At 46.1% G+C, this 27,246-nt stretch overlaps 1 protein-coding gene across 1 annotated transcript in view; it reads right to left on the minus strand.

Moving 5' to 3' along the window:
* Positions 1-1,871: 1,871 nt before the first annotated feature.
* Positions 1,872-27,246, minus strand: part of maptb (microtubule-associated protein tau b) — a 48,157-nt gene continuing 22,782 nt past the window's right edge. The window contains exons 5-13 of the mRNA XM_035397704.1: positions 24,784-26,016; positions 22,327-22,376; positions 21,561-21,731; positions 20,621-20,717; positions 20,429-20,479; positions 19,375-19,631; positions 11,339-11,420; positions 9,801-9,907; positions 1,872-6,585 (exon numbers count right to left, since the gene is read on the minus strand). Of these exons, the coding sequence (XP_035253595.1) occupies positions 6,379-6,585; positions 9,801-9,907; positions 11,339-11,420; positions 19,375-19,631; positions 20,429-20,479; positions 20,621-20,717; positions 21,561-21,731; positions 22,327-22,376; positions 24,784-26,016 (2,255 nt within the window). The 3' untranslated portion in view covers positions 1,872-6,378. The remainder of the gene's footprint in view (positions 6,586-9,800; positions 9,908-11,338; positions 11,421-19,374; positions 19,632-20,428; positions 20,480-20,620; positions 20,718-21,560; positions 21,732-22,326; positions 22,377-24,783; positions 26,017-27,246) is intronic.

Here is a 27,246-nt window from a genome sequence, read left to right on the forward strand (position 1 = left end):
TAAAAGGAAGCCCGCCTTTCACGCCTAGCACTTGTGCTGAACACCGCCCCAAACGTCAGGTTAGAGTTCTGAGGGGAATCTTCCTTCTCTGGAGTGTTAGACTCCAGCTTCGCTGGGGGTTTTTTTTTGTTTTGTTTTTGTTTTGTTTTGTTTTTTGCTGTTCAGTGTGATCACCCTGACTGCAGGAATACTTAGCCGCACAGTCCGCCTGGTCGTGTCACCCTGGCGTTGTGTCCATGTCACGGACGAGCGAGATTTGTGAATATTATTTGAAGCACTATTTCCATCTTCAGTGGCTAATTGCTATGCAATCCAGATTTTGCTAATTATATAAACATGTAAGTCAATGGCTAGCATTTACACCTCAGTTGAGATTTTCATTCAATCCTGTATCACTGATTGTTTTTGTTTGTTTGTTTTTGTAGGGACAAACCGGTCGCTGTGTAGTCCCCTCCATTTTGATTTTTGCCAGTTACAGCAGAACCAGATTGCAAAATTGTTTTGTAAATAGCATCATTAAAAATCATGTTAAAAACGAGCCCTGGGGTTACTTTTTCATTTTTTCTGTCGAATAATAATTAAAAAATTTTGGCGTTAAGAAGTATAATCCCTCCACTGTAAACCGAAGTACAGCCTGAAGACAAAAAGTTGCTTTATTTTATTTTTAATTTTTTTCCAACCCTCCCAGTCTGTGTGTCCAGTTTGCCTTGGACACAGCTGTGTTAGGAGGGTCTGTTTGTACGCTGATTGATTTGAAAGCACGTCACAGTCCCCATGTCCTGCTGAGCTGCATTAAATATAGCCCCACTTTAACATGATTAATTCAGGGGCAGGGTTAGAGTTGACCAAGTTCTTTTCTTTCTTTCTTTTTTTTTTTAAGTCCCTTTAATTTTCAGGGTTTCCATCAGCACTTGGATATGTTTTCACCCAAGGGGGGGATTGTGCTATGGGGGGGAGGGGGATAAGAAATGGATTTCCGATTTGGCTGTCTGGGGAATTATCTGGATTGATGCACTCAGTGGGCGTGGCTTGTCCCTCACAGTGGGTGTGGCTTGCCCCTCAGTGGGCGTGGCTTGCCGTCCTCCACATTCTCATTATCGTTCCTCTTGTGTAATAACTCGGAGGACCGTTAGGCGTAGGCCACGAACTGTACAGGGTTTTGATTGGCGGGGAGAAGCTGGTGTTGTATTTGTGGGGTTATTTTCATACGATATAATATCCAATGTGATGAAAGGGAGTGGGGAAAAGTGTGGTACATCCTTTAGCACGTATTAGTTTGTACAAAAAAAAAAAAAAAAAAGAGTATATTTTGTAAATACCTTGTTTGATTCTTAACTGTAATTGATGTTCAGGCTTTAGCTGTCCTGATTGTATAGGGAGAAGATGCGCATACAAAATATTTAACTTTTCTTTATGCAGAGGCAAACATGTTTGAGTGGTCAGCAAGTCTTACAGGAAAGCAACATTGATGCTTCTCATAATTAAAAAAAATGAATTATATTGTAATAAATCTGATCTCCTGTTTTTATGTTCACTGCTTTCGTATAATAATACTCGGGCTGTCATTTGAACAATGAAGTTTGTCTATAATATTAACCAAACCTCATATTTAAATAAAAAATTTAATCTGCATTTTTTTAAAATAAGTCATGTAAATTGAAGTGTATTGATGTGCCCGTATTTTCTAATGCAAATTGAGGGCAGTTTCTCTCTTGGGAAGTTTTAGGATTGGATTGAATCTCTCACAGCTACGAGGTTATGGTTGCATGGAAACACCGACTCTTGGATCAAGTTAACAGTGCATCATGTGTCCCCCGGGTGTGACAGTGCTGCGCCTTTACCAGTGGAAAGAGGAGCCAGACACAGCCACATCTGCGTAATACCGACTTTATTTTGCAAATGCACGTTTACAGCAAACGAGTATTGGTGTAAACCGGTCCATTAATAAAACGCACAGTTACAATATGGACAATCACGACTGCCAAGCTAGAATGGAGAAACTGCGACTAAAGAAACTGGAACAAGAAAAAGTCAACGAGATCAAAACTACGGTACCTTTCCTACGCTCCGAGAGTTTTAAAGCAAAAATGTACAGCGCTGAAAAAAAAGCTTGAGCCCAATCTTACCATACCAACCTTTTTTTAATCTTTTTTTTTTAATTTTTTTTTTTTTTTTTTTGACTGGAACCTTCCGTTACCCTGTTCTTGAGCATAGTTTTTTATTTTTATTTTTATGAAACAACCCTCTACCCTGCCGATTCTAGCTACATTGACACCCGTCTGATGCAGTAATGTCCAGAATGCAAATGCTACAGAAGTCCTCTTTGGACATCGGGACGTTGGTGAAGAACTTAGGTGGGGAAAAAAGGAACCAAGAACGTGCTAACGAACGTGGCTAACGCTAGCGCTTCCGTCTCCATTCCCACGCTTATTCTGCGACGTCGTCGTCGAGCCCCGAGCATTTGGGCCGCTGAAGGCCGGCTCCCTCCACCGAGTCGGTCAGGAGGATTCGCCGCCACCATTTTCGCTTTGGCTCCTGTCAGCTGCCGCCCTCCCTGGATATCCTCAAGTAGGAGAGAACACAGAATAAACCAGGACGGGGCAAGTGGGAGGCAGTGAACACTTCGAGTTATATGCAAGCTGCTAATGTCTCGAGCGTGAGCTTAGTGTTTGCTACAAGTGCAGGGATTTCTTCCAGAAAGTTCTCTCTCTCTCCCCACATTGGGAGGAGCAGCCCTCACAAAGCATTTGGAAAGGGAATTCAGTTTTTTTTTTTCCCCTTTTTAAATTTTTTTTTTTTTTTTTTTTTTTTTAAATCCTCATCTTGAATTCAGTCAGACCGGAACCCCATGTTGAAGGGCTGTTGGCACAGCGGGTGAAACCCAGTGCGAGTCGTACGGTGGCACAGCGGGTGAGCTAGTCGGGTACGGGAGTCAGAATCCAGTCCTACAGGGCTGCAGTGTCGTCTGGCTTTTGGAATTTCAGCATCAGTGATTAATTTTGGCTGTTGATTGGCTAAAGCATCTGATTGAAAGGAGAACCCCCCAATAGCCTGCCTTCGCTGCAGCCCTCCGTGACTTCGGTTTGACAACCCCTGGTTTAATGCACCGCAGTACGTTTGGCCAGATCAGGTCAAAGGTCATTCGTGACTAGGGTTCAGATCTGCTGATCAAGCAGAAGACGCTCTGCATCTGTGACAGTATCGGACGTTACTGAATCGCATGTCCAAAAAAAAAAAAAAAAAAAAAAGCGAAATTGTTCTGCACAAGTTTGGCAATGACACACCAGTCCACCATTTACTCAACGTACACGTACACGTCTCTGAACGGTTCCAGTGTTCCATGGAATGCACGTCTAACTTCGTTTTTCAAACGTTACAATTTAACACACTTGCGTTACGTTCACGCCAGAAAGGAGAAAAGGTAGATAGTTTGTCATTTCAAGACAGGTCAGCCATTTGAAAACGGTTAAGTGTTTACACCAATTGCTTTGTAAAAAAAGGAATATACAGAAGAGCATTCTCTTGAAACTGTAAAAAATAAACGAGAAAGATTGCCAGCAGGCATGATTAAAATCAGCTTTTAATATCAGAGTTACACTCACATCCACAGAATACTATAGGGGGGAAAGATAGAGAACACAAGCTTTTTAAGGATTTTAAGCATATCTCACAATTCTTTGTTTAGAGGAAATCTTAACTTATCTGTTACTCAGTATCTTAATGTATGAAAGAAAGCGATTGCTCTGGCTTAATTTTTTTTCCACTGCACCCAGGGCAAGGAGTATAACTAATTAAAATGGCCTTGATTGTTTGAGCTTCTCAGTATTGCTTTCATCTTGAAATCCCACAACTTCAGAAATTCAACTTCCTTAGTAATATTAAACGCACACGTCTTTGACCGTTCTATACCACATCATGGCATATTTTGTTTTGTAAATTGTTCATTTATGCCTCTGCTACTTTATTTCACTCATTCTAAAATTTGCATTTCCGATGAAACTCTACATCATCAGGTCCCTCATTAATTCCCATGCAGAGTCCACCAATCAATAATTTCCCACATGACAGAGTCCACCAATCAAAAATTCCCCACATGATTTTTTTTTGTTGAAAATTAAGCCTTTTTTTAAAATAGCCATTCCATAAGTTAAAAGCCCACTTCTAAGCTTTTTACAGTCCTGGTGGAAAGTCACTAGAGGGAAATGTTTTTTTTTTTTTTTTTTTAATTGCATGTGAACATTTCAGAACGATAGAAATGTAATCTAATCTAATGGTGAAAGAGCTGTTTGCGAAGTGTCCCTCCCTTTCCTACCGTAAATCCACATCTGGGTTAAAACGGGGTTTATAACTGGGTACCATTCTCAGGACCGTGCACAACAACATCCTCGAGAGGACCGCCACGTTTTCAACTGAACTACTGAACCCGCTCCCTACAGGCTGATCCTTAAAGTCACACACTTAAATCTCCCGGATGTTTCCTTCACTGTTCACCCATGACAGTAATCATTTACAAACACATTTTTTTGAAGGCAAATAATTGTGTGATGTGATGCGCTGTTCCTGTGTATTGACATTCCCACCCTGGAAATCCAGTCAGTCCACGAACTGACCTTTGAAACCGATGCACATAAATTTAGTCAGGCTGAAAAATGTGCGTAAGTTAGTTTGACAAGCTGTCAGTGTCAACAAATGACGTGAGTCATGGACGGATTAGCAAGCCTTGACGAAAAACATAGATGTAATAAGTACAACTTTGCGTTTTTTTTTTTTTTCACAGCCAGCCTGTCCACTTTCTGAAAGACTAATTTTTAGATGGGGACCATCGGCTTACAAGACCTGTTTTACATGCACAAGTACAACGTTCTCTGTTCCTACGTGGGAAGAGGTTTAATTAAAAAAAAAAAAAAACATTTTTCCGAGTTCCCCCTTGATTACGATAAAGAGAGATGCCCAAATCAGCTAAGAGGACCAGATCGGTGCTCAACAGCCAGGATGGTCAAACAAGGATGAAACTCCTGACCCAGACACTTCACAGGGACTGGCCCAAAGTAAGGACCGCTGGAGCACACGTTGGTCAATATAACAGTGTCTTTTGTCCCGAACAACGTGTGCTCCTGTGTTCCTTACTTTGGGCCAGGGCCCGTGAAGTGTCCGGGTCAGGAGTTTTTTTTACTCTAGGTCATCTGTCTGGCAGTTAGATGACAGAGTGATGAGAGAGCCTGTTAATATGCACCTGTGTTGAAGCCAGGGCAGATTATGCCATGAGCCGGAGAACTCTTACGTTGCTAACTGAAAATGACTTTGTTTACAATTTTGCTTAAAGCACTAAATTAAGAAGCATTTGAATACATTTTTGCAGATTTCTAAAAAAGCGCATTTCCACCCCTCGTAAACAAAAAACCTTCAAATGAAACTGCAGTGGGTAATTTGGCACGTTTTGGCACCAAATTTCACATTAACGGGACAGCTGGGGCTAACGGTAGCCAGGTCTGTGGGGAAAGGCGTGTGGACCTGATTCAGAAGGTTTTCATGGCACGGCATTCAAAGACCAGTTCTTCGGCTGGGTCAATACTGCATAATAAATTAGTAATTAATTTGAGAAACAAACTGGACACATCAATAGCCTACGTCAGGCGCTAAAATGTACAGTGATGAGCGTAGCACAGTGTTACTTCCCTTCAAAAGCAAATCTCGGCAGCAGCGAACGGCGATTTATCTTAAACGCACCTTAGCATGATTTCCCTTGGAATTTTTCAGATTACATTTTCCCATTGGTTGGAATATAGGTTGCTCCTTTACCAAGTGCTCGGATGTGAGAATTTAGCACATTCAATAGAGTAATTCATTGCCGAGTTTAATAATGGGTACACAGTGGGTAACTACATCCCAGACGCGTGGACGTTTCTCTGAGAAACGTCCTCTAATTCTGCAACAAATAAACAGCCTTCTTTGATGACCAGCACCCTGAGACAGTTTACATGAACATTTAATTTATTTTTATTTAATTTTTTTTGCCATTGTTGTGTTTAGGAGGGGTAATTAGCCTAATTTTTGGTTGAGGGGCTGGCATCCAAAGGCATTGCCACTCAAAAAAACTTTGAAGGAAAGAATTATGTTCTCCCTAAATAGGAAAATTAACAAAAACGGCTGATACATATAATCACTGCACTGTGCAATTTTAAAAAAATGTAACCCAGTTCTAACTATTATAACCCGGAAATTGATCCTGAAAAACCATCAATTACATCTGGAAGGTTAAGGGGGGAGAACGGAGGTGTGTTTTGTTTTGTCTTTAATTTTTTTGAATTATTATTTTATTTATTTTTTTGTACTGTTTTGTTGTTGCCTAGAGGCAAGAATCTTGTCGGCAAGAGGAAATCACAGGCCCTGCTTGGCCAGGGAGGCGGAGACCTGGTCGGCGAGCGTGGACAACTGCGGCGAATCCGTCATGTTGATGCTGCCGGAGGAGGACACGTTGCTGAGGGGGCGGGGCGAGCCGCCGTCCGGGGACTTGCAGACGATCTCCGCTCCGTGGTCGGTGCGAGCTTTGGCCTGCTCGCGGAAGGTGAGCTTATGCGACTCGATCTGCGGGCGGGGAAAAGTGATCGAGTTAGCGAGAAGGTTCAAACTAACCCGAAGGGAAAATGGACCCGATGGACCTGCAAGCTTAAGTTCCCCGGTTTAATTAAGTCTTCACGCCTGTGGAAATCATTTGTGTTGAGCTGAGCTGAGCTCTCAACAAAATTAGTTAGCCAAGACCGCTACGACTATAATGACCGGCTCACTCGTTTTGCAGGCAGCGTTACAGGAGGCATATTCAGGTGTATTTATTTATGTTTAAGATCAATTGAATCATTTAAATCAAAATTAAATCATTTTACGACACAAATGTTTTAACCCGTTCGTTTTGTCTCCATTTTGAAATTGCTGCAATCTTAGTCTTCGCTCTCTTGCCTCGGTGGGTCAACCAGGTGAAAAACATTTGTACTTGCAGCCTGGTTTATTGGCACAATGACAGCTTTAAACCGATGTGGGCGTGTCGGTCACCTTCTAAATTCTCAAATCTTTGTCGTGGTATTTCAGGTTTTCCTCTGTGTATGTTGGATGTTTTTTGGTTGTGTGCTTTTGTAAATTTTAAAATTTACGTAGCCTATGAAGTACAAAGTTTCTGTTTATTGAAGCGTCCTTGATTCCTGTGCAAAATTAAGTAATTCCTCCTACAGCTCTATAATAAACATGCAGTATTGTGTTCCAAAAAACATTCCACAGATTTCAGTATATCAAAAACGCATCCCTTAAATTGTCAAATGCAATAGTACATTCATTCTTTTAATAAGGCTCTTAAATCAACAAACGCCCCCAGTGCTAACTGTAATTAACATAATGAATAATGTCTCCAGAAGATATTATTTAGCTGTATTGCTTTATATTGAATGGATAAACTCCACAGATGTCAGTGGGCTGTGGATTACAGTTTCATTGAACAAGCGTTCAGCAGTCTCAAGTGACAGTCGTGCCAGAGATAAAATCATTAAAATGAGATGAGTTTTTACATTTTGCCAGATGTACACACGTAGTTGGGATGTGCTGTTTGTGTGTGTGTGTGTGCGCGCGCACGCAAGAATTAATTTGTTTTCTATACAAAGTTTTGGCCCCAGCCTTGGTGATTGCTCAGTTTGCTGAATGGAGTTTGTAATGAATAAACAATAAACCTTTTATTTAATTAAAGTTCAGGACAACCGTTGATTAAGGCCTGTAGCGTTACTACGGTGACGAGGACTTGGCTAGTCGTTGCAGGCGCCGTACGAGTGAGGCAGCGGAGGCCAGGTGAATTGTGGGTACTTACGGGAGACCTCGGTATTTATGAGGGGGGGCTCTTCGGGTATGAGTGGTTGGAAAGGGGGGGTTTGAGGTGACAGTGGCGAGCCCTCAGCGGGGGCGGGGCGGAGACCGTTGCCGTTTAGGGCGGGGTCTGTTGCACCCCCCTCTGCTTCTTTCCCCTTCTCTTTCTGAGGATGAACACCCAGCACGGTGTGAACGGAAAAAAAACAAGCATGCGTCGTCATTAAACAAACAAAATAAACAAACAAAAACTAACAGAAACAAACAGAAACTAAACTAACTAAATGGAATGGCTTTAACCAGAACACAAAATAATATGTCCGTGAAGCTCACACTAAATGATGAATTAATGAAGCTCTAACAAAATGATAAATCGGTGAAGCTCAAACAGAATGATAAATCGAATGATAAATCGATGAAGCTCACACAGAAGGGACAGAAGCTGGAATCTGAAAGGCTTTACTGGAGCCGCAAATTCGGAAAAGGGTGACGATATGCACCAATTGCGCAGAATGAAAGTGAACCCCACTGTCTCTTTCTCCCCCCTTTGTGGGGACCCCAAGACTCCTCATTGTGGCTCAGTGATGGGTGGAGGAACAGAGGTAAAGAAAATGGAGGATGGATGTGGGGGGGGGGGTAGGGGTAGGGGTAGGGGTGGAGGACAAGCAGGAAATGCAGCAGGCAGCCAATAAGAGAAGGAGAAGGAGAAGGAAGGCAGGGAGTCCGCCAGCCAATCGCAGCTACCCAAGAGGGCTGTTCCTTTCCCGCCTTTTCTGACACGTTCTGAAGGGGCACGCCTAAAACTTTAGCACTGAGGGCCTGCTCCCCTGCTGTGTGCGGCCACAGTTGGCGGTCACAGTTCCCGCTCTGTTTCCACAACCTGTTCTGAGCCCAGATATAAAGAGGAAGTTCAGTTTGTTATGATAAAAATGAAGCCAGATTGAACTGTCTGAACTGAACAGTTTGAAATGTACACATACAGTAATGGGTAAATGGTAAATTAACCTAATGATAAAAAGTACAGAGACTGTTCAATGTTTATAATGTATCTTGTGGAGTTTCTTGTGCTATTAACTGTATTTATATAACTGCCTCTTGTGTTTCGCTGGTAAAGCTACATTTGCGTAAATCTTCAGCTGCAGCAGTGTGATTGTGAAGGTCACCAAGCAAGAGCAGGTTCCACGAAGCCAGGTTCAGAGAGTTTTGGCAGAAGGAAAGCCAAAAGATTGCATTACAGAGCATATTATCTAAAACTCATCATCTGGAATATTTTCTGATTTTCAACCTAGGACCAAATGCAGAGATCTGCATTCAATCAACTCTTGTTCTGTGAATCAAAAGTAAATACGAGCATTACTTTTTCTTCACAAACTCAGTTTTACACCTTTTAGTGACTGCTGAACTTGGGAAGAAAAATTATTCTTGTCCTTAATTTAGTCATGGTTAAGGACAAATGTTGATTTATTTCAAACCTGAATTGTCAGACATAGGACTGGACAGAATTAACGTTTATCCTTATTTCTGACAAACAAATAACGTAAACAGGATTTTCTGCGGCATATTAATTATGGTGGTCCTTGAACTCGCCAAACTGTGTTTGTGAAGAAAAGAAGAAACAAATGAAAGTATTTGTGTGTTCTTTTTTTTAAGTACGCGACTGAGTGACTGAGAAGCGACTGAGTCCAAGCCACAGATTTATACCTAAAGCAGTGAACATTGCTAAAAAAAAATGTTCTTTTAAAAAAGAATCTTTCTGAATAAACAAGACCGGGACAAAACCTAGTACACGGCTGGACCTAACGCACGTGATCCGGCCGACCAATGGTGTAACTTCATCACTCACTCAGTCACAGACATTTGCGTTTGTGGGGCTGGCCCCGCTGTTGCGGTCCAGCCAAAAACGGTGTGGCATCCTGCGCGCGGCGTAGTGCTGGCGTCCTGCTTTTCGCTGAACTTACCTTCCTCGCACCGCCCCCGGGAACGTGCCCGATGTTGCCAAGGGAACCGATCTTAGACTGCACTTTGAAATCCAGCTTCTCCGTCTTGATCTCAATGTTGCCCCCACCTGGTGAGAAGCAAGGACCAGAGGCGAAACGAGCTTTATTAAATCCTGTGCGCAGGGCTTCTGCTGTCCTGCGATGCAAAATTCTAAGATTCGTCAAGAATCACGCACATAATATCTTAATCGTTTTCGAGGACCTTATCACAAAATAACCTATCAATTAATAAGGATTTTTATACACTCATTAAAGAACTGTGCAGGTATCATGTTTGGTACACTAGAACCGAATGCAAATGGTGTAAAGTGATACACAGTGAAGCACTCAAAATGGTAAACTTTCATGATCTTGAATTTGTCAAAATCAAGCTGATTGTAAGTTACCAAGGAACACTGATTCCACCTAAATTAACTGACACCAGACACTGAGAATTTACCATTGTAGGCTACCAACCGTTCCTACTAAATTTGACCAACAGCTTATTTAAATTTGCAAATTTGTACGACTAAATGCATGCACTAAACACAGCAAAATACACGCACAATATTATAAAATATTTTAAGAAAAACAACACAACATGGAAATAAAGGACCAGTAAATTAAAGCAATCGATGCTGACAAATTATATTACGAGATTAAGAAGAACAAAGGCTATTGGATGAAATATGATATTGGCTGAAGATAGAATATCCAATTAAACTGAATTAATTCAGTGAGACCTGCGTGACAAAAAAGTCAAACCTCATATATCAGTTATTTACATAAGCTGCTATACATATGAAATGTGTCTTTAGCTTAATCAACCATGTATAATCATTATAGTGTATATGCAATTAAGTATGTAAATGATTAACTCTCATTGGGATACCAGTCTATACATTGCACACACAAATGCACGCACACACACGCACACACACACGCACATTCATGCACACACACTCACAGGCTTAATTGGCTTTTAAGCAGCCAGAGAGTATTTTTCCAGATTTCCCATATTGACTCACTTGTGGTTTTTCTGGTTTTTGATTCCCTCTGGAAAATGGGCTACCCATTATCAAGCCCTGTGTCACAACCTTCATGTGTGCATGCGTGGGTGTGTGGATGTGCACGTGTGTGTGCGTGCTTGTGTGCGTATGTGAGTGTGCATGTGCCTGCACACCTGTGTGTGTGTGTGTGTGTAGTACGTGTGTGTGCGTGCATGTATTCATTTGTGCATGTGTGTGCGTGTGTGTGCATGCGGACCTGTGTGTGTGTGTGCGTGCACGTATGTGTGCATGCGCGCATGTGTGTGTGTGTGTGTGTGTGTGTGTGTGTGTGTGTATGCATGTGTACATGTGCACATGGGTGTGAGCTCCTTTCTTTAGTTATACCCCAATGTCACAGTGTAATCCATCATCAGCTCTCCAGAACAAAGAACGATCATGGAAGTATGCAACTGCAGTATAAAAACCAGCGAGGCTAAAAAAGGTGTTGCAGGCGTGGAGGTTCGCTCTCACCTGGCTTGTGGTGAATGTTGGCCTTGGAGCCGCATTTGGACTGCACGTTGCTCAGGTCGATCTTCTTGTGAACGATCTGGACCTGGGCGGGAACAGACGGCGGTTACTGAAAGTGCCCGGCTGCGTACGTGTGGCGGAAAACCCGTTTTAACGGAATCAACAGGCAAGACACATGCGAGGGCGCTGGCACTTGCTTCTTGTGTTTCCCTGTTTAACTTTGGGTTGCAGGTTACTCTAGGTAGAGAGGGGACAAGGACCGGGTTCAGTGTCTCTCAAAACAACCATGAGAAATGACTCCTGGAATGGAAAAAAACCCTCACTGTGGCCAGCAGGTACAGGATTAAAGCCTATAATGCAATACAAGCGTAGTTACCGGTTCTGTGTCATTTTATTAGGATTAAAAAAATTTACATGAATTGATCCATCCATCCATCCATTATCTATACCCGCTTGTGCTGAGCAGGGTCGCGGGGGGGTGCTGGAGCCTATCCCAGCAGGCATTGGGCGCCAGAGGCAGGATTACACCTTGGACAGGCAACATGAATTGATAATAATAATAAATGTCAGCGGTCATTTTTAAATGTTCCCGGTCACGTTATGTGTCTTGGCTCTCCCTCTCCAACACCCCAGCCATCTCTGAATTTCATCATTCAGGGTGTTTATTTTAAAGTTATTTTTCCTTCTGGAATTTGTCTTTGGAAGAAGACAGCTCTCCTTCCTGCTTTTAAGTGACAAGAAACAAGGTGTTCAGCTTCCAGTGAAATTAATGAAGGTAAAAGATGAAGTGACATTTAAAAAATGAAATGCTCAAATCAGAGTTATATAAGAATATTGGCAACAACAAAGTACACATTCACATAATGCAATTTCAAATACAAGACAAACTAGTCATTAAAAAAACTTTGTTAATGAATAGGTTAAGGGCTATTCATTTGCTACAACACATGAGAAGGTCAAAACGTATCAAACCACAAAACATGTATGTTGGTGTATTCATGCAGCAGTAACTGTGGTGAAATGAACCCTTCATCAATTCTAAACCACCTGCATGCTTTGAGATCTTCAACAACAAAATCTTGCGAGCTTTGTGGAACAGACAATGAGACTCTATTTAAAAATTTTTTTAAAAGACCCGTGTGGACATAGCTTCTCCACACAGCAATCAAGCGCACATAACCATGGAGAGCAATTCTTTATGCTTTATGATTTTTTTCCACAACATAGTGCCACCAATTTTGGAATGCCCAGTCATATCTGGCGCAGACGCAGATGAGTGTGGACAAGCTGGTGCCCTCCACTGGAGCACATCGCATCCCATAATGCATGCCTGCAACAGACACGAGTCATAGAAGAGAAAACACTTTGTGCGCCGGTTTAGCGAGCAGACCGCGGGCACCCGGTCGACTGGCAGGGGTCGCTAGAGAGCCATGAGGCTGGGATCCCAGACGGCCTGAACCTCCCTGACCCTAAACCGCATTACCACCAATTACGAGTCGCCCTGCAGGGTTCTCAGCCACAGTCAACGCAGGCAACAGTGCCTTTACGGGATGAGCCGCCCAGCAGCTCAGGAATTTAATTGAACATAGCATTAAAGAGGACATGAAGCACTTGGTAATATATATGGCACTGGTTTATTTGCTATTCACCTTAGATAAGATATGGATTTAAATCTGAAATTGATCCGTGTTTGCAAGGAAAATGATCTGAGTTAGCTTTTTCTGCAGCTATTAGCACTCGGGTACAGGTGTCTTCGGACGAGCCAGGTTGTGATATTGATGAGACAGCCAATCAGCACCAAGGTCCAACAGTTTTCATGTGATCACGTGATGAATTTTTGTAAATCACATGGAGCTGTGAGGCCTTGCTGCTGATTGGCTGTCTTATTGTCACCCGACAGATAGCGGTGGCAATATTTTTCCGGAAGCATTTCACACGATCTCTGAAGTGTGGTTGTACACTGACCACATCAGGTATGATTACAGAAGAAAAAGAGGAAAAGAAAGGCAGTAGACAACACGGTGGTGCATTCAACAGTTATCGTTGTGATACACCTCCCATCCGTAGCCTGGCTTAAGCCTGGCCAGTCTACCATAAACTGCAGCCACCGGTCAGGAGAAGTCTGCTGACGTCTTTGTGTGATGCACAACACTCACAATGAGACGAGGATCTACTCTACTAAAAACGACTTGCACCAGCCACATCATGCAGTATTAGGAGGAGAACAATGACCGTTTCGGAATGTTTAGGAACCCACACCTTGAACTGGAAGCACGTGAAAGGAGTGTGTTACGGAGCAGATGTAGTCACAGTGGTAGGAATTAATGCACCAAGACCCAGAAAAACTCACACACTCACACACACTCACAGTGGGGAGACAGACAGAGACTGTAGGGATCCCCTGTTCACTGTGAGGATAGGTGGTCATGCAGTCGAGAGAATCAAGGCCCCCAGAAAGTCAGAACCCTTGTTTAGGACAGCAGTCACTTCCCTGCCCTGCCTGCTCCCTGGACCCTGGCATTTGGTACAGAGGTTTTCCCTCTTTAAAGCATTCAAAGCAGCCAGCATGCTACACTCTCAGAAACAAAGGTACGGTTTGGGAACTTGTGTTCCCTGGGGGACAAATTTCCCAAAAGTACCCTGAAAGTAAAATAATGTTTTAGTAGGGTACTAATAAGTACCTTTTACAAGCAAAAAAAACATTGTTGCCCCAGGGGTATAATTTTCTATAGGTGCCTATAGGCTGCCACCCCTGTGATGAGCGGTTTGTGCTTGTTTTCTGCGTTTATTGGGTCTCCCTCATGCCAGTTGACCCTCCCAGCTTCAGACCTTATGCATGAATGAATGTGGCCTAATGACTGAACACCACATCCCCTGGGGGAGGGCCTGGTGCACTCCAGATTAAAGAGGACCTGCTGCACGTTTTAAAATGTAGGACTAAGTTAATCTGCAGCTTCTGGGCTTTAGTACCGTGAGCGCTCTTTATTAACCGTCAGCTCGAGTAACCAGGGTTACGGAGAGATTGCATGCACTGCATCGACCCCCCCCCCCCCCCCCTCGGTCAAATCACGCTCAGCTAAAAACCATTGTGATTGGCGGCAGTCTTGGGTTTAGTCCAGCGGTGCTGTGAGTTGGGTCTGCCTGGGGAGACGGAAGTTAAAGTTGAAGCCGTCGACCGTGACCTCCGGTTGTAAAGCCTGTTCTGTGTGACTCGACCATTCGAGCGATACCGTTAGAGGGTCAGTACAGTCGGCCCAGAGGCACCGTGGGTCCCCTCTCCTTCCATCTGACTGCACGAGGGAAGGCAAGACTATCCGAAGCTGCACGAGAGCACGCTCTGGATTTGATTAATCCGCCTGTCCATAACCAGGGTGGAATTGGTCTGCAGCAGCGCAAAGAATTTATATGTTTATTTTGCTGAATAGGCAGGTTGTCTTTGAATGCTTTATATCGCTAGACGGGATCGAAGGATCAAACTGACAGACGTGGCCAAAACTGTAAGGATAAAGATGATCTTTTTCTTGTATTTTCTGTAGCGTGATGTTGAATATGGTGTTTCTGAGGTGCACTCAGCTGCTCTGTAATTTCTAATCCCAGATGGTCGTTTTTTTTTTCTCTGAAAACGATTTAAATATTTAAACATTGCCTGTGGTGCAACATCACGGATTGGTGATCTAACAAAGTTTAAATTTAACAGTTTCTTTTAAATTCCTGACAGAAGTTTGTTTGATCGCTCAGTTACCCTGCAGAGGGTCCGGTCCGTGCGCTTGGAACGAGAGAGCGAGTTGAGAGAAAACATTTATGAGAAAAAAAAACCCAAGAAGTGTTGTTTTTTTTAGGAACAAAAATGGAATAAAGTATCATAAATTCCAAATGTCCAGCCACAGAAACATCTGACTGATGAAACTACAGCTGGTTACTGTAGCAACACAGGCATTAAAAAGGACCTGAAGGTGGTAAACCATCGACACCTCATTTCACTATTATCCTTCAGTGTATTTTATTTGAGCTTTATAATACAAGCCCTGTGAGAACACGACTGGCGGTTAGAAAATTAAACACGGGTTTGGCTGGACTTACCGGAGCACGCCCTGTAGATAAATGTTTGGTGTGGTCAGATGCATTAGGTACATTGGGGCACGGTTCCACTTAAGCCCATTAAATATGCTGTAGCATTACATGCATAGCCTCTCTCTGCATATTTATTTTCAATATTAGAATTGTGCTGTTTTATAAATAATGTACGTAGTGTAATAATATAAATTGCGTTACAGAGTGTGTATGTGTAAGAAAGTTCATCAATCAATCAGATTGAATCTTTAATAATTTCACATGTTGATGAAAAGGTTTGAATTATACAAAAAGTCTGGCATTTTCTGTTTAGTGATGTAGCTGTCCACTCTGAAAGTAATTAATGCGCAACAATACTGCTAAAGCCTCTCATTGTGAGAGCAAATGTAAGTGAAGAAATGCAAAGCCACTGAATAATCTTCAGTAAATATACCACGAAATTTTGGGAAATATTTCTTTCTTTTGACATTTAATAATTTTGTCAACACCCCCCCCCCCCCCCAAAAGAAAATTAGAATTTTAGAGAAGCCAGCAGAACTGGTAAGGAGCAAGACAGAGACACTTGTATCCTTAAAGTTTTGGCCAGAGATGGGTCTGATTATGACATCATACACCATACAGGGCTGGGTCTGATTATGTCATCATACATCATGCAGGGCTGGGTCTGATTATGATATCATACACCATTCAGAGCTGGGTCTGATTATGACATCATACACCACACAGGGCTGGGTCCTATTATGACATCATACGTCATGACTCATGTATGATGAGTTCATCCTGTCGTTACTCACTTTACCGCCGCCGGGGTTGTGCTTGAGATTGTCTTTGGAGCCGCACTTAGCCTGAACGCTAGAGAAGTCGAGCTTCTTGTCGACAATTTGCACCTGTAAGAGGCAGGGGAGAGTCCAGAGAGAGACCGTTATCCTACCAGGAGCTCGGAGCTGCAGTGAGGACCGTTTACGGCAGGGCGAGGCCGCACGCTAATGCTAACTGCCACGGAGCTGACTGCCACTACGGGATGGGCGGGGCTAACTGCCGCAGAGCTGACTGCCACTACGGGATGGGCGGGGCTAACTGCCGCAGAGCTGACTGCCACCACGGGATGGGCGGGGCTAACTGCCACAGAGCTGACTGCCACTACGGGGTGGGCGGGGCTAACTGCCACAGAGCTGACTGCCACCACGGGATGGGCGGGGCTAACTGCCGCAGAGCTGACTGCCACCACGGGATGGGCGGGGCTAACTGCCGCAGAGCTGACTGCCACCACGGGATGGGCGGGGCTAACTGCCGCAGGGGTGACTGTCACTACGGGGTGGGCGTGGCTACTGCCATCAGCCAGCATGGTCAGCCAATCAGTGCATCATCCCACTGATGCTAGATTGAGACATCATGGATCGCAGCATAAGATCTTAAGAAAAAAAGTTTTGCTTTTTTTGTTTTTTTATGTAAATTCATTTTAATTTAATGACATTTTCCTAAAAGTCTGGGGGTTGCTGTAGGACCTGTGTAAGTCACAAAGGACCTGTGTAAAGTCATCAGGCAACTAAATAACCTGATAATGTACGAACGAGACAAGCACTGCCTTTCGACATGGCTGATCTTACCGCTGAAGTCTCACATGCTCACACAGAGCTGTTCCTCCCTGCGTTACCGCTAAAGACTCACGAGCGCACAGAGCTGTTCCTCCCTGCGTTACCGCTAAAGACTCACGAGCGCACAAAGAGCTGTTCCTCCCTGCATTACCGCTAAAGACTCACGAGCGCACAGAGCTGTTCCTCCCTGCGTTACCGCTAAAGACTCACGAGCGCACAGAGCTGTTCCTCCCTGCATTACCGCTAAAGACTCACGAGCGCACAGAGCTGTTCCTCCCTGCATTACCGCTGAAGACTCACAAGCACACAGAGCTGTTCCTCCCTGCGTTACCGCTAAAGACTCACGAGCACACAGAGCTGTTCCTCCCTGCGTTACCACTAAAGACTCACGAGCACACAGAGCTGTTCCTCTCTGCATTACCGCTAAAGACTCACGAGCACACAGAGCTGTTCCTCTCTGCATTACCGCTAAAGACTCACGAGCACACAGAGCTGTTCCTCCCTGCGTTACCGCTAAAGACTCACGAGCACACAGAGCTGTTCCTCCCCGCGTTACCGCTAAAGAGTCACGAGCGCACAGAGCTGTTCCTCTCTGCATTACCGCTAAAGACTCACGAGCGCACAAAGAGCTGTTCCTCCCTGCATTACCGCTAAAGACTCACGAGCGCACAGAGCTGTTCCTCTCTGCATTACCGCTAAAGACTCACGAGCACACAGAGCTGTTCCTCCCTGCATTACCGCTAAAGACTCACGAGCACACAGAGCTGTTCCTCCCTGCGTTACCGCTAAAGACTCACGAGCACAGAGCTGTTCCTCCCCGCATTACCGCTAAAGACTCACGAGCACACAGAGCTGTTCCTCCCCGTGTTACCACTAAAGACTCACGAGCACACAGAGCTGTTCCTCCCCGTGTTACCACTAAAGACTCACGAGCGCACAGAGCTGTTCCTCCCCGCGTTACTCACGTTTCCTCCCCCCGGGGTGTGCTTGAGATTAGATTTGGAGCCACACTTAGACTGAACACTACTGAAGTCCATCTTCTTATCAAGTATTTGCACCTGAAAGAGGAAAAGGCAGGAGGTGAGAGCGCTTTCCTGCAGGCCGCCAAGAGGAGGCGCTGTGGAACAGGGGCCATGCTTTTCGAAGCCTCATGTGCTAGGCTTCGCTTTTTTCTTTTTTCCCATGAGAAACAGCTAATTTTTTTATTTTTTTTGGGGGGGGGGGGGGGTCGTCAGTGAGCTGCCAGTCAATGAATTGTCTGAACCAATCACAAGGCATTGCTCGCTGCAGTAAAACATTCCCATTCGTGCACATCAGTCAGCTGCTGCACATGTAGGCTCCGCCCATATCTGGGAGCATGATTTCTAACCTGCCGTCTCCACACTTGGCATTTTAAACCAATTTTTCAGATTTTCATAAAATGTGAAAAATTGCTGGAAAATAAAGGCGAGGGAACGTATTTAAGTGGAGATACTGTAGTCAGCGCACTCTGTCGACGGCTCGATCTTTCCCCAGATTTTTATCTGCTTGTGGAGCGACGCTATGATTATCTTCCCTTTTTAAATCAATAGTCTTTCTGCGGAGCATAATGCTAAACGTCACCCGGCCATCTGTACAAGGAGAAATGCATGAATTACAATCTGCCTCGGAAGTATCTAAGATCTCAGGGCTCAGTGCAATAACGCTGGGGTCTTTTACAGCTGTTGTGGCAGCAGAAAGTTAATCTCATACGTGTCTACTGCTTCACTTTCCATTGCTGTAGCCCAGTCCAAAGGTAAGAAGCATTAGGACGAGCCTCCTGTTTCCATTATCATGTATTATCTTCCACTATCTTCCAGTGTCATGGTGATACACCAACTCAAAGGCCATGAGCAGTTGTTTCTTGCATTTAGTGTTCAAGAAGCCACAAGATAAAGATGTACATTTTCGTCTTTCAGTTTGTTTTCATGTTTATAAACAGGAATATAATAAAATGTCACTTCTGTACAGAAGTGCTGAAGGTCTGACAAAGTGTGTCCCTTCTGTTTGGCTGTTTGCTTCAGCCTTACTTTTGCCTGGTGGTCCACTAACAGTGGTGCCACTGATTGGTTAAAATGAAAATTCCATTTAACTTACGCAAGAAACATGGTCTTCAAATGACCGATACCAAACCCCCTTTTACTGGACATTATAAGATCTTTTTAGCTTTCAGAACATAAAAAAAAAACAAATTTTAAATTTCAACTGAAATGGGGGGGTGTGGTGTGATGGGTGGGGGGGGGTGTACCAGGAGCGCCGCCAGCGAACTGGACCGGCTAAGGGAGGGGGGGGTGAGGTCGCGGTGGGACGGGGGGGGTTGAGGTCGCAGTGGGACAGCAGTAGGGCCTCTCTTACCCGGCCCCCTCCCGGCTGGTGCTTCATGTTTTCGGTGGAGCCGATCTTGGACCGGACGTTCTTCAGGTCCGGCATGGGGACGAGGGGGGCGGGCGCGCGGTTCTTCAGGGAGCCCGGGGATTTGGGCGGGGTGCGCACCACCGCCACCTTCTTCACCTCCTTGGCGGCGGGCTGGCCCGGGGCGCTGGCGCGGCTGGCGGGGGACTTGGGCGTGCTGGGGCTGCTGTACCCGCTGCGGTCCGGCGTCTTGGGCAGCTCTGCCCCAAACGGGACGGGCACAGAGCAGGGTGAGGAGCGAACGACCACAAACACAAACCCAGAGCAGTCAGTTATGACCTATAGCAATACATCAGTAAGGGCTGTGTTGCTACTACTACTACTGCTAGTGCTACTGCTGCTACTGCTACTACCGCTAGTGCTCTTACTACTACTACTACCGCTAGTGCTACTGCTGCTACTACTACTCTACTACTGCTATTACTATTACTGCTACTACTACTACTACTACTACTGCTACTACTACTAGTGCTACTATTACTACTACTACCGCTAGTGCTGCTACTACTACTACTAACACTAGTGCTACTAGTACTACTGCTACTACTACTACTGCTATTACTATTACTGCTGCTACTACTACTACTACTACTACTACTGCTACTGCTACTACTACTACTAATACTAGTGCTACTACTACTACTGCTACTATTACTACTACTCCGCTAGTGCTGCTACTACTACTACTAATACTAGTGCTACTAGTACTACTACTACTACCACTACTGCTATTACTATTACTGCTACTACTACCACTACTACTACTACTCCTACTACTACTGCTAATACTCGGACTCAATTGACTTGGAGTTGGGACACATCTGACCTATGACCCCCTCACCCCTGACACCCCTGCCCCACCGCAAACCCTTGGGGAACACTGCATTTACGACAGTCCTCTGTCACTTTGAAAAAGGTGGTAGATTTATAGTAAAAAGTTGAGATGGAGTTTGGTATAAAAATAGCGATGTGTGTGTTCGAGACAGAGGCTGCTCACCTTTGTCAGCTTTCCCCACGCCTGGCTTCCTGTGCTCTGGTCTGGAAGCAGCTGAACGGCAACATGGGAAATGAAACCATGGAAACCAGAAAAGGTCAGACGCATGCACAAGGTTACTACGCTAATTTCGCACAGTGCTGAATTTTGCGTGGGGGGGGGGGGGGGGGGATTGGGGGGGGGAGCGGCTTGTACCTGTCTGACCACCAGGAGGGGGTGCCTTTCCGGGGGCTTTAGGCTGCGGTTTAGCGCCTCCTGGTGTCTTGGAGGCGCTAGTTTTTCCTTCTCCAGCCTGAAAATAATGGGGGAGAGGGGGGGAGGAGTCAGTGCTTGTCTGTCATGTCAACACCTCCCCAGTAGCGCCTGACACCTGGCTTGCTGATTTACAGCCGGTTCCAGTTGGTAAGTAGCGCAGTAACATGTATGTGTGTCCATAAACATGCGACGCTTTATATAAACGAGGACTGCGTCCAGTTTGGCGAAGCCTAAGTATAGCAGACTCTTTTCAGCTTGGTTCACACGGGGACATGGGTTACCGAAGCTGGTTTTACCCATTTTACCGACAGATTTACCGAGAGTAGAAAAATATTAGAAAATATTAGTTTTCAAAGCATTCATGCATGACAGCCTTTAACACATTTAGAGGTTATTTTATGATGGTGATGGTGTTATATTGCATCCGACAGCTTAGGCTCATGATGAGTTTATATGAACGACCACTTCAGCTCACTACCCTACGTACAGGCAAAAGGCTGAGCGAATGTAATGTGTTTCCCACACAGCTGTTGCGTCTAACAGCTTCTTCTAAATGCCAAACTACAATGGCCAGAGTGATCTAAAACCTTTTATCACAAAGAACTTGCTGCTGCTCAGTAGTCAGTTAAGTAAAGGCAACAAAGATTGTCGGCAAACTCAATTTTGAAGGCGAAATATAAGAAGGGAGTGGAACAGACAGGAGGGGTTTTAAGGCAGTGGGACAGAGCAGGAGGGGATTTGGGACAGGGTCGTGGGGAGAGGCAGGCCTGGAGGAAAGCTTTAGGGTGTTAGTAAATGCACAGGTGAGGAAGGCACTGGCTGACAGTGTAGAACCTTCCGGAGTAGGGGGGGTGGCAGGCCGGCATCACTCCGTACTCACCCCCAACCTGGCGCCCCCTCTGCTGGGGGTGGGTATTGCTGAAGGCCTGCCAGTGGAGGACCCGGGGCTGGAGGTACCCAAGGGTTTTTTCGGGGGGGTGGGTGTGGGAGAGGGAGGTATTTTGTGGGTGGAGGTGGGTCTAGCTTTTGCAGGGGTGGTTGCTTTAGGTATCTTTTTTTTGGGGGGGGGGGGGGGGGGGGGGGGGGGGAGGAACAAAAAATAAATAAATGAAACATAAAACCAAAAGCACAAAAGAAATGAAAACAAGCCATCTTAAGACAGACGGTGACGACAGAACTAAATAAAGAATAAAAATCGCGCATCTAAACATCCACTGCAGTAGTAGTGCTTTAGGCCACACCTCAAATTATTAAATTTCCGCTTGAAAATCAGGCAAAAAACAGACAGAACCTCCAATGTTAGGAATTGAGAGCTGGACACCTAGTGGGTGAATAGAGTCTGTGCTTTAACCCTTCAGGGTGTGAGATCAGAACGGAATGTTCTAAACTGAACTGAGTTCTAGAACACTGACTTAGAATTTTGGAGGGGGGGGGGGGGGGGGGGGGGGGGGGGGGGGGGGGGGAGGGGGGGGGGGGGGGGGAGGGGGGGAGGAGGGGGGGAGGGGGGGGGGACAGCCTAATCTCCAAAAGGCTAATGCCCCTGCTGGAACAGAAGACCTGGCTCTTGGTGTAACGGTGCACACTGTAAATCGCGGCAGTAGCGAGTGTCCCTGCCGCCATTCTGGCTCTCCGGTGCGCTCACCTACCTTGGCGGTCTTTTCGGCGGCAGCTCTCTCTGGTCCAGCGGCAGGTTTGGCTGCGAAGGGGGGAGGGACGGAGACAGAGATCAGCGCACAGTGTTTCATGTTCTCTCTTAAATTCCCCACCTCATTATTTACATTCATTCGCAATATGAACGGCTGGTAGCGATGCAGTATTTTTATTAGCCAAAATATTTTAATACTTAAAGAAAAACAATATTTTTTGAGTACAAATAAACTGACTTGAAATGTAAATGTTGTAAAAAAAATCTCAAGTAAATATTTAATATCCCATCGCCTCCTCTGTAAAATATATGGTTTTTCCTCTATGCAAGAGGTTCAGACCACAGGCCTTTATCGTAACATAAGGGAAGGAAAATGACTATAGGCTACTGTAGCATGGCTGATAAATTTGTCTTTACATTTATTTTAGTGTTCTTTATGCAAACAATGGACGTATTTGTTTTCCAGTCCAATGTTAAACTGACTTTGTTTAAATTAAGTCGTGCAATACACGCTTAAAAACATCTTTATTGTTTTGTAAATGGGATAGTAAAATATTTAGCCACCGGTTTCAGTGAATGATGTTAAGCTAGGAAAGACTAGAGTGCCTTGTGTAATGCAGCATTGTTCAAACAGGCTTTTTATTGCCCTCTGAAATGGAGCGTTTTTAAAAACTCAGCAGAAAAACAGGCTGAGATTCCGCTCCTGACTGTGGGCCAGTAGTGCTTAGAGACCCACCGTCTGTGGAACTGGCCAATCAGAGGCCTCTGAGACCCACCGTCCGTGGAACCTGCCTATCAGAGGCCTCTGAGACCCACCGTCCGTGGAACCGGCCAATCAGAGGCCACTGAGACCCACCGTCCGTGGAACCGGCCAATCAGAGGCCACTGAGACCCACCGTCCGTGGAACTGGCCAATTAGAGGCCACCAGGGCCTGACAGACTGACACGGCTCCATCGCAGGAGAAACGCTCATCCCTTAAGTCCATTAACAGTCTAAATAATTCATACGTGCAGCCATCGTGTCACTTGTTATGATGTCACTAGTGTGTCATAAAACCGTGGGAGGGGGGTTGGGGTAGAGATCGGTGCTGGACTGTTGGTGCTTAAAGCCAGCGTAATATAACCTGCTAAGCACAGGAGGATTTCAGATAACAAGGCTTTCAGTAATTCTCAGCCACGAAGAATGAGATATGTATCTATTACCACTTTAAAACCCAATTTTAATCACAATAACCTTGATATAAAATGAAAAACTATCCCCATGAATAAAAAAGAGGGAGATTTTACACACGTGACACCTTTTTATGACAATGGTTTCACAGAAGTAACGAATGGTGACAATTTGATTAATTCTTGTATACATTTTGTTGTTGCCAAACAAACTGTCATGTCTGAGTACCTTAACTTTTGAATGTGACTTCTGTAGTGTAAGTCAAATCCGTGTGTTAAAAACAGCTTGGTAACACACATGCAATATGAGGCCCTGGATTAATTTGGTCCTTTAACATAAAAAAAAAGATTACCCCAGGAAAAGGTGTTGTCCACATATTCCTTCAAACAAAGGAATTTAGTTAAATTTCTCAGGGTAAGTGTGTGCTAGGTAGGGCTTTGCAGCCTCTGCGTGTGTGTGTGTGTGTGTGTGTGTGTGTGTGTGTGTTTAAAGTGTAAAATGGAGACCCAGTAAGCTACACACCACATGCCTCACAACGCACCGGCGTCATGGAATGCTCAGGGACATGCACAGCGGACATGCAAACACTTTGCGCGCCACGACACCGCCAGCAAAAGCAATTTTGGCAAAGGGTTAGTGACAGACGCTGAGGCGGGAGAGAACGAAGACGGACAGACAGACGGACGGACAGACAGACAGACAGACAGACAGGCGGACAGACAGACAGGCGGACAGACGGACAGACGGACAGGCGGACAGGCGGACAGACGGACAGACGGACAGACGGGCAGACGGACAGACAGACAGACGGACAGGCGGACAGACAGACAGACAGACGGACGGACAGACGGACGGACAGACGGACGGAGGCGAGAGAAGGGACACGTGTTCAGCTATAAACAGAAGAGGAAGTCAGCCGCCGCTGCGAGCCGTTTCATTTCCTCTACCGAATCGCGCTCGTCTGCAACGTGAACGTTTCATTTCGCAAAGGGGGGGGGGGGTGGGGGCCTCATAGCCTAGCCCTGCTGATCGGTTACAGGGGGCAGGGAGAGGGGGAGGAATATACGTCTGTGAGAGAAAGAGCGAGAAAGAGAGAGAGAGAGAGAGAGAGAGAGAGAGACTGTGAGAGAGAGAGAGAGAGAGAGAGAGAGGCTGTGAGAGGGCTCTGATGAACAGAACGGAAGACAGAGCGAGAGAGAGAGAGAGAGAGAGACTGTGAGAGAGAGAGAGAGAGAGAGAGAGGGAGAGGCTGAGAGAGGGCTCTGATGAACAGAACGGAAGACAGACCTTTGCTTTGGACAGCGGGAACGTTTGGCTTTCGGCTGGCAGGGGCCCCCGCGGGGGGAGCTTTCTGAAATTTAGCGCCCGCCTTGGGGGGAGGGGCGGCCGCGGGCGTGGCGGGGGCTCTCTGTGCCTTCCGGGCTGCGGCCGCCGGGGCGCTGGGTGGGGTCGCCGCGCTCACGTCCTTGGGTGAGGCGTCTGGAGCCGCGACCTTGACGGCCTCCACGACCTTGACGGCCTCCAGGACCGGGGTGGCCTCCAGGACCGGGGCGGTCTTGGTGACCGGGGCGGTCTTGGTGACCGGGGCGGCGCACGCCGGGGCGATGAGGTCTTCATCTCGGGGCTCCAGGTACTTCCCCGGGGTCACCTGCACGGCGTCCGCGGGCTCCTCGGGCTCCTCCGGCTCCAGACGCTTCTCAACCTGAGCCGCCATTTCGCTTTCGGCTTCGGCTTCTTCCGCGGAGTCTTCCTCGTCTTCGTCCTCGTCCTGGATGCGGGTCTGGTCCTCACCGCCGGGAGACTCCCCCTGCCCCGGGGCCGCGCCGGGGGAGAAGGGGGACCCGGGGTCCGCCCGGCAGGAGTCCGGGCTCCGGCTCTCCTCCGGCGTCCTGACCGAACCGTTCAGCCGTCCCGCGGGGAAGCCCCGCCCGTCCTGCGCCTGCGGCTCGGTGTAATCGAACGACAGCCCGCGCCTCTTGGCCTCGTCTGGCGAGAGGCGAGCGGCAGGACGCGCGGCCTCCTCCTCCTCCTCCTCCTCCTCTTCCTCTTCGTCGTCCCCGGAGCTGCGCCCCCCCGGGGAGGACAGGTCGGCCACGCCCGAGCTGCGCACCAGCGACTGCGCCGGGTCCCCCGCGCCCGCGAACGGCCCGACGCCGAGGGGCTGGTCCGGGACGGTCTCCCCGCGCGGACCCTCTCCTTCGCCTTCGCCGCCGCCGCCGCCGCGCCGCGGAGCGTCTTCCTCTTCCGAGCTGCTGAGGGTCCGCCCGTCCGGGCTCTCCTTCAGCGGGCCCCCCGCCCTCTCCGAACCCAGCGGCCGCGGGAACGGGAGCCGAGGCTCGTCCGTCGCCGTGACGCCGGGGGCCCCGGGGCCCGAAAGCGGCTCTCTCGGGCTCGCGGGCTCCGCTGCTCCTCCTCCTCCTCCTTCTTCGTCATCTTCGCTCTCGTCTTCCTCGGCAGAGCCGGCCGCGTCGGCGCTATGGTGCGGCGCCGTGCGGCCCAGGGGGCCAGTCTCACGCTCCTCTGGTTTTTGGAAAGCAGAACGATAGTAATGTCCACAGTGGGGCTGTGGGTTAGCAGTGCGCACTTCAAAAAGAAACACACACCAATCAAAATGAGGAGAAGGGAAAGCAAACCAACGCAACGCAAAAGGAGGGTAACGCAACACAAACAACAAAATTAATTTGCTGGCCTTCAGCGGGCGACAGAGACAAGCTTAAATAAATATAAAACGGCAAATCTTTTTTATATTTATCGAACGCAGAATCGTTCCGCTGTAGATGCTTTTATGAGAACTGATAAGAGCCGATTTAAAATGCCTGTTTAATGAAATCCGCAACGTCTGCATAAAATAAAACCCGCCTCATGTATATTTTAGAGACGGAGTGATGCACTGCACTGTGAGTGACAATGCACATTTATACGGCCCATAAAATCACCTTACAGCTCATATTAAAACGTAAAAGAAAAACGAAAGTATAACCATAATGAAACTTAAAGTAAAACAAATAAAATAACACTGCAACAGTAACTGCTTATTCAACACGGTACTCACAATGGGCCAGTTTTTTTGTTTGTTTTTTTTTGTTTTTTCTCCAAATTTTTGATTTATAAGAATTGCTAAATGAATTGGTAGTGAAAATGAATCAAGGGTATTCTCGCTGTCTTTTTTTTCCATATGAATATTTTTTGAGCAGAGAAGTTGCATTTCACTGTTTGCCAGCTTCACGTAGATCAGGTTTTTTCACTTATAAACTAGAATGCAGCACCTAAAGCAGGCAAGTACACATCTTAATATTACAGGAAGCAGTGCAGGATGCTCTGTTGTCCTGTTTAGGAATACCTGCATTCTGTTCATTTAAAAAAAGGACTTGTCTTGAAAGCTTTAGCTGAAGTTGTTGATAGGATGACGATGGAGAGTTGGTAGTGTGTGTGATTTCTCTGGTAAGGACCAACTTTTAATATTTGTTTTCTATGTAATGCTCATTTGAATTACTTGTTGCATAATTAAATTATGGTCCACTGAATATTATTTCAGAAAGTGGAGATCTAAGTACTGAATACAAGTACCAAACTATTGAATCTACAAATCAATGAATACATCCGTAATCTATGAATACATATACAATCTTTCAATTTCTGATAAATTCATTTCTAGATTCACTAATTTGGAATTTCAGCTGAAGCTCATGCAGTGTGGTAGGGGTACTTCCAGTGGCCAGAGAAATGACCCCTGGGTCACATGGCCTGCAG

This window comes from Anguilla anguilla, chromosome 17, assembly GCF_013347855.1.
Source record: "Anguilla anguilla isolate fAngAng1 chromosome 17, fAngAng1.pri, whole genome shotgun sequence".
Classification (NCBI taxonomy): domain Eukaryota; kingdom Metazoa; phylum Chordata; class Actinopteri; order Anguilliformes; family Anguillidae; genus Anguilla; species Anguilla anguilla.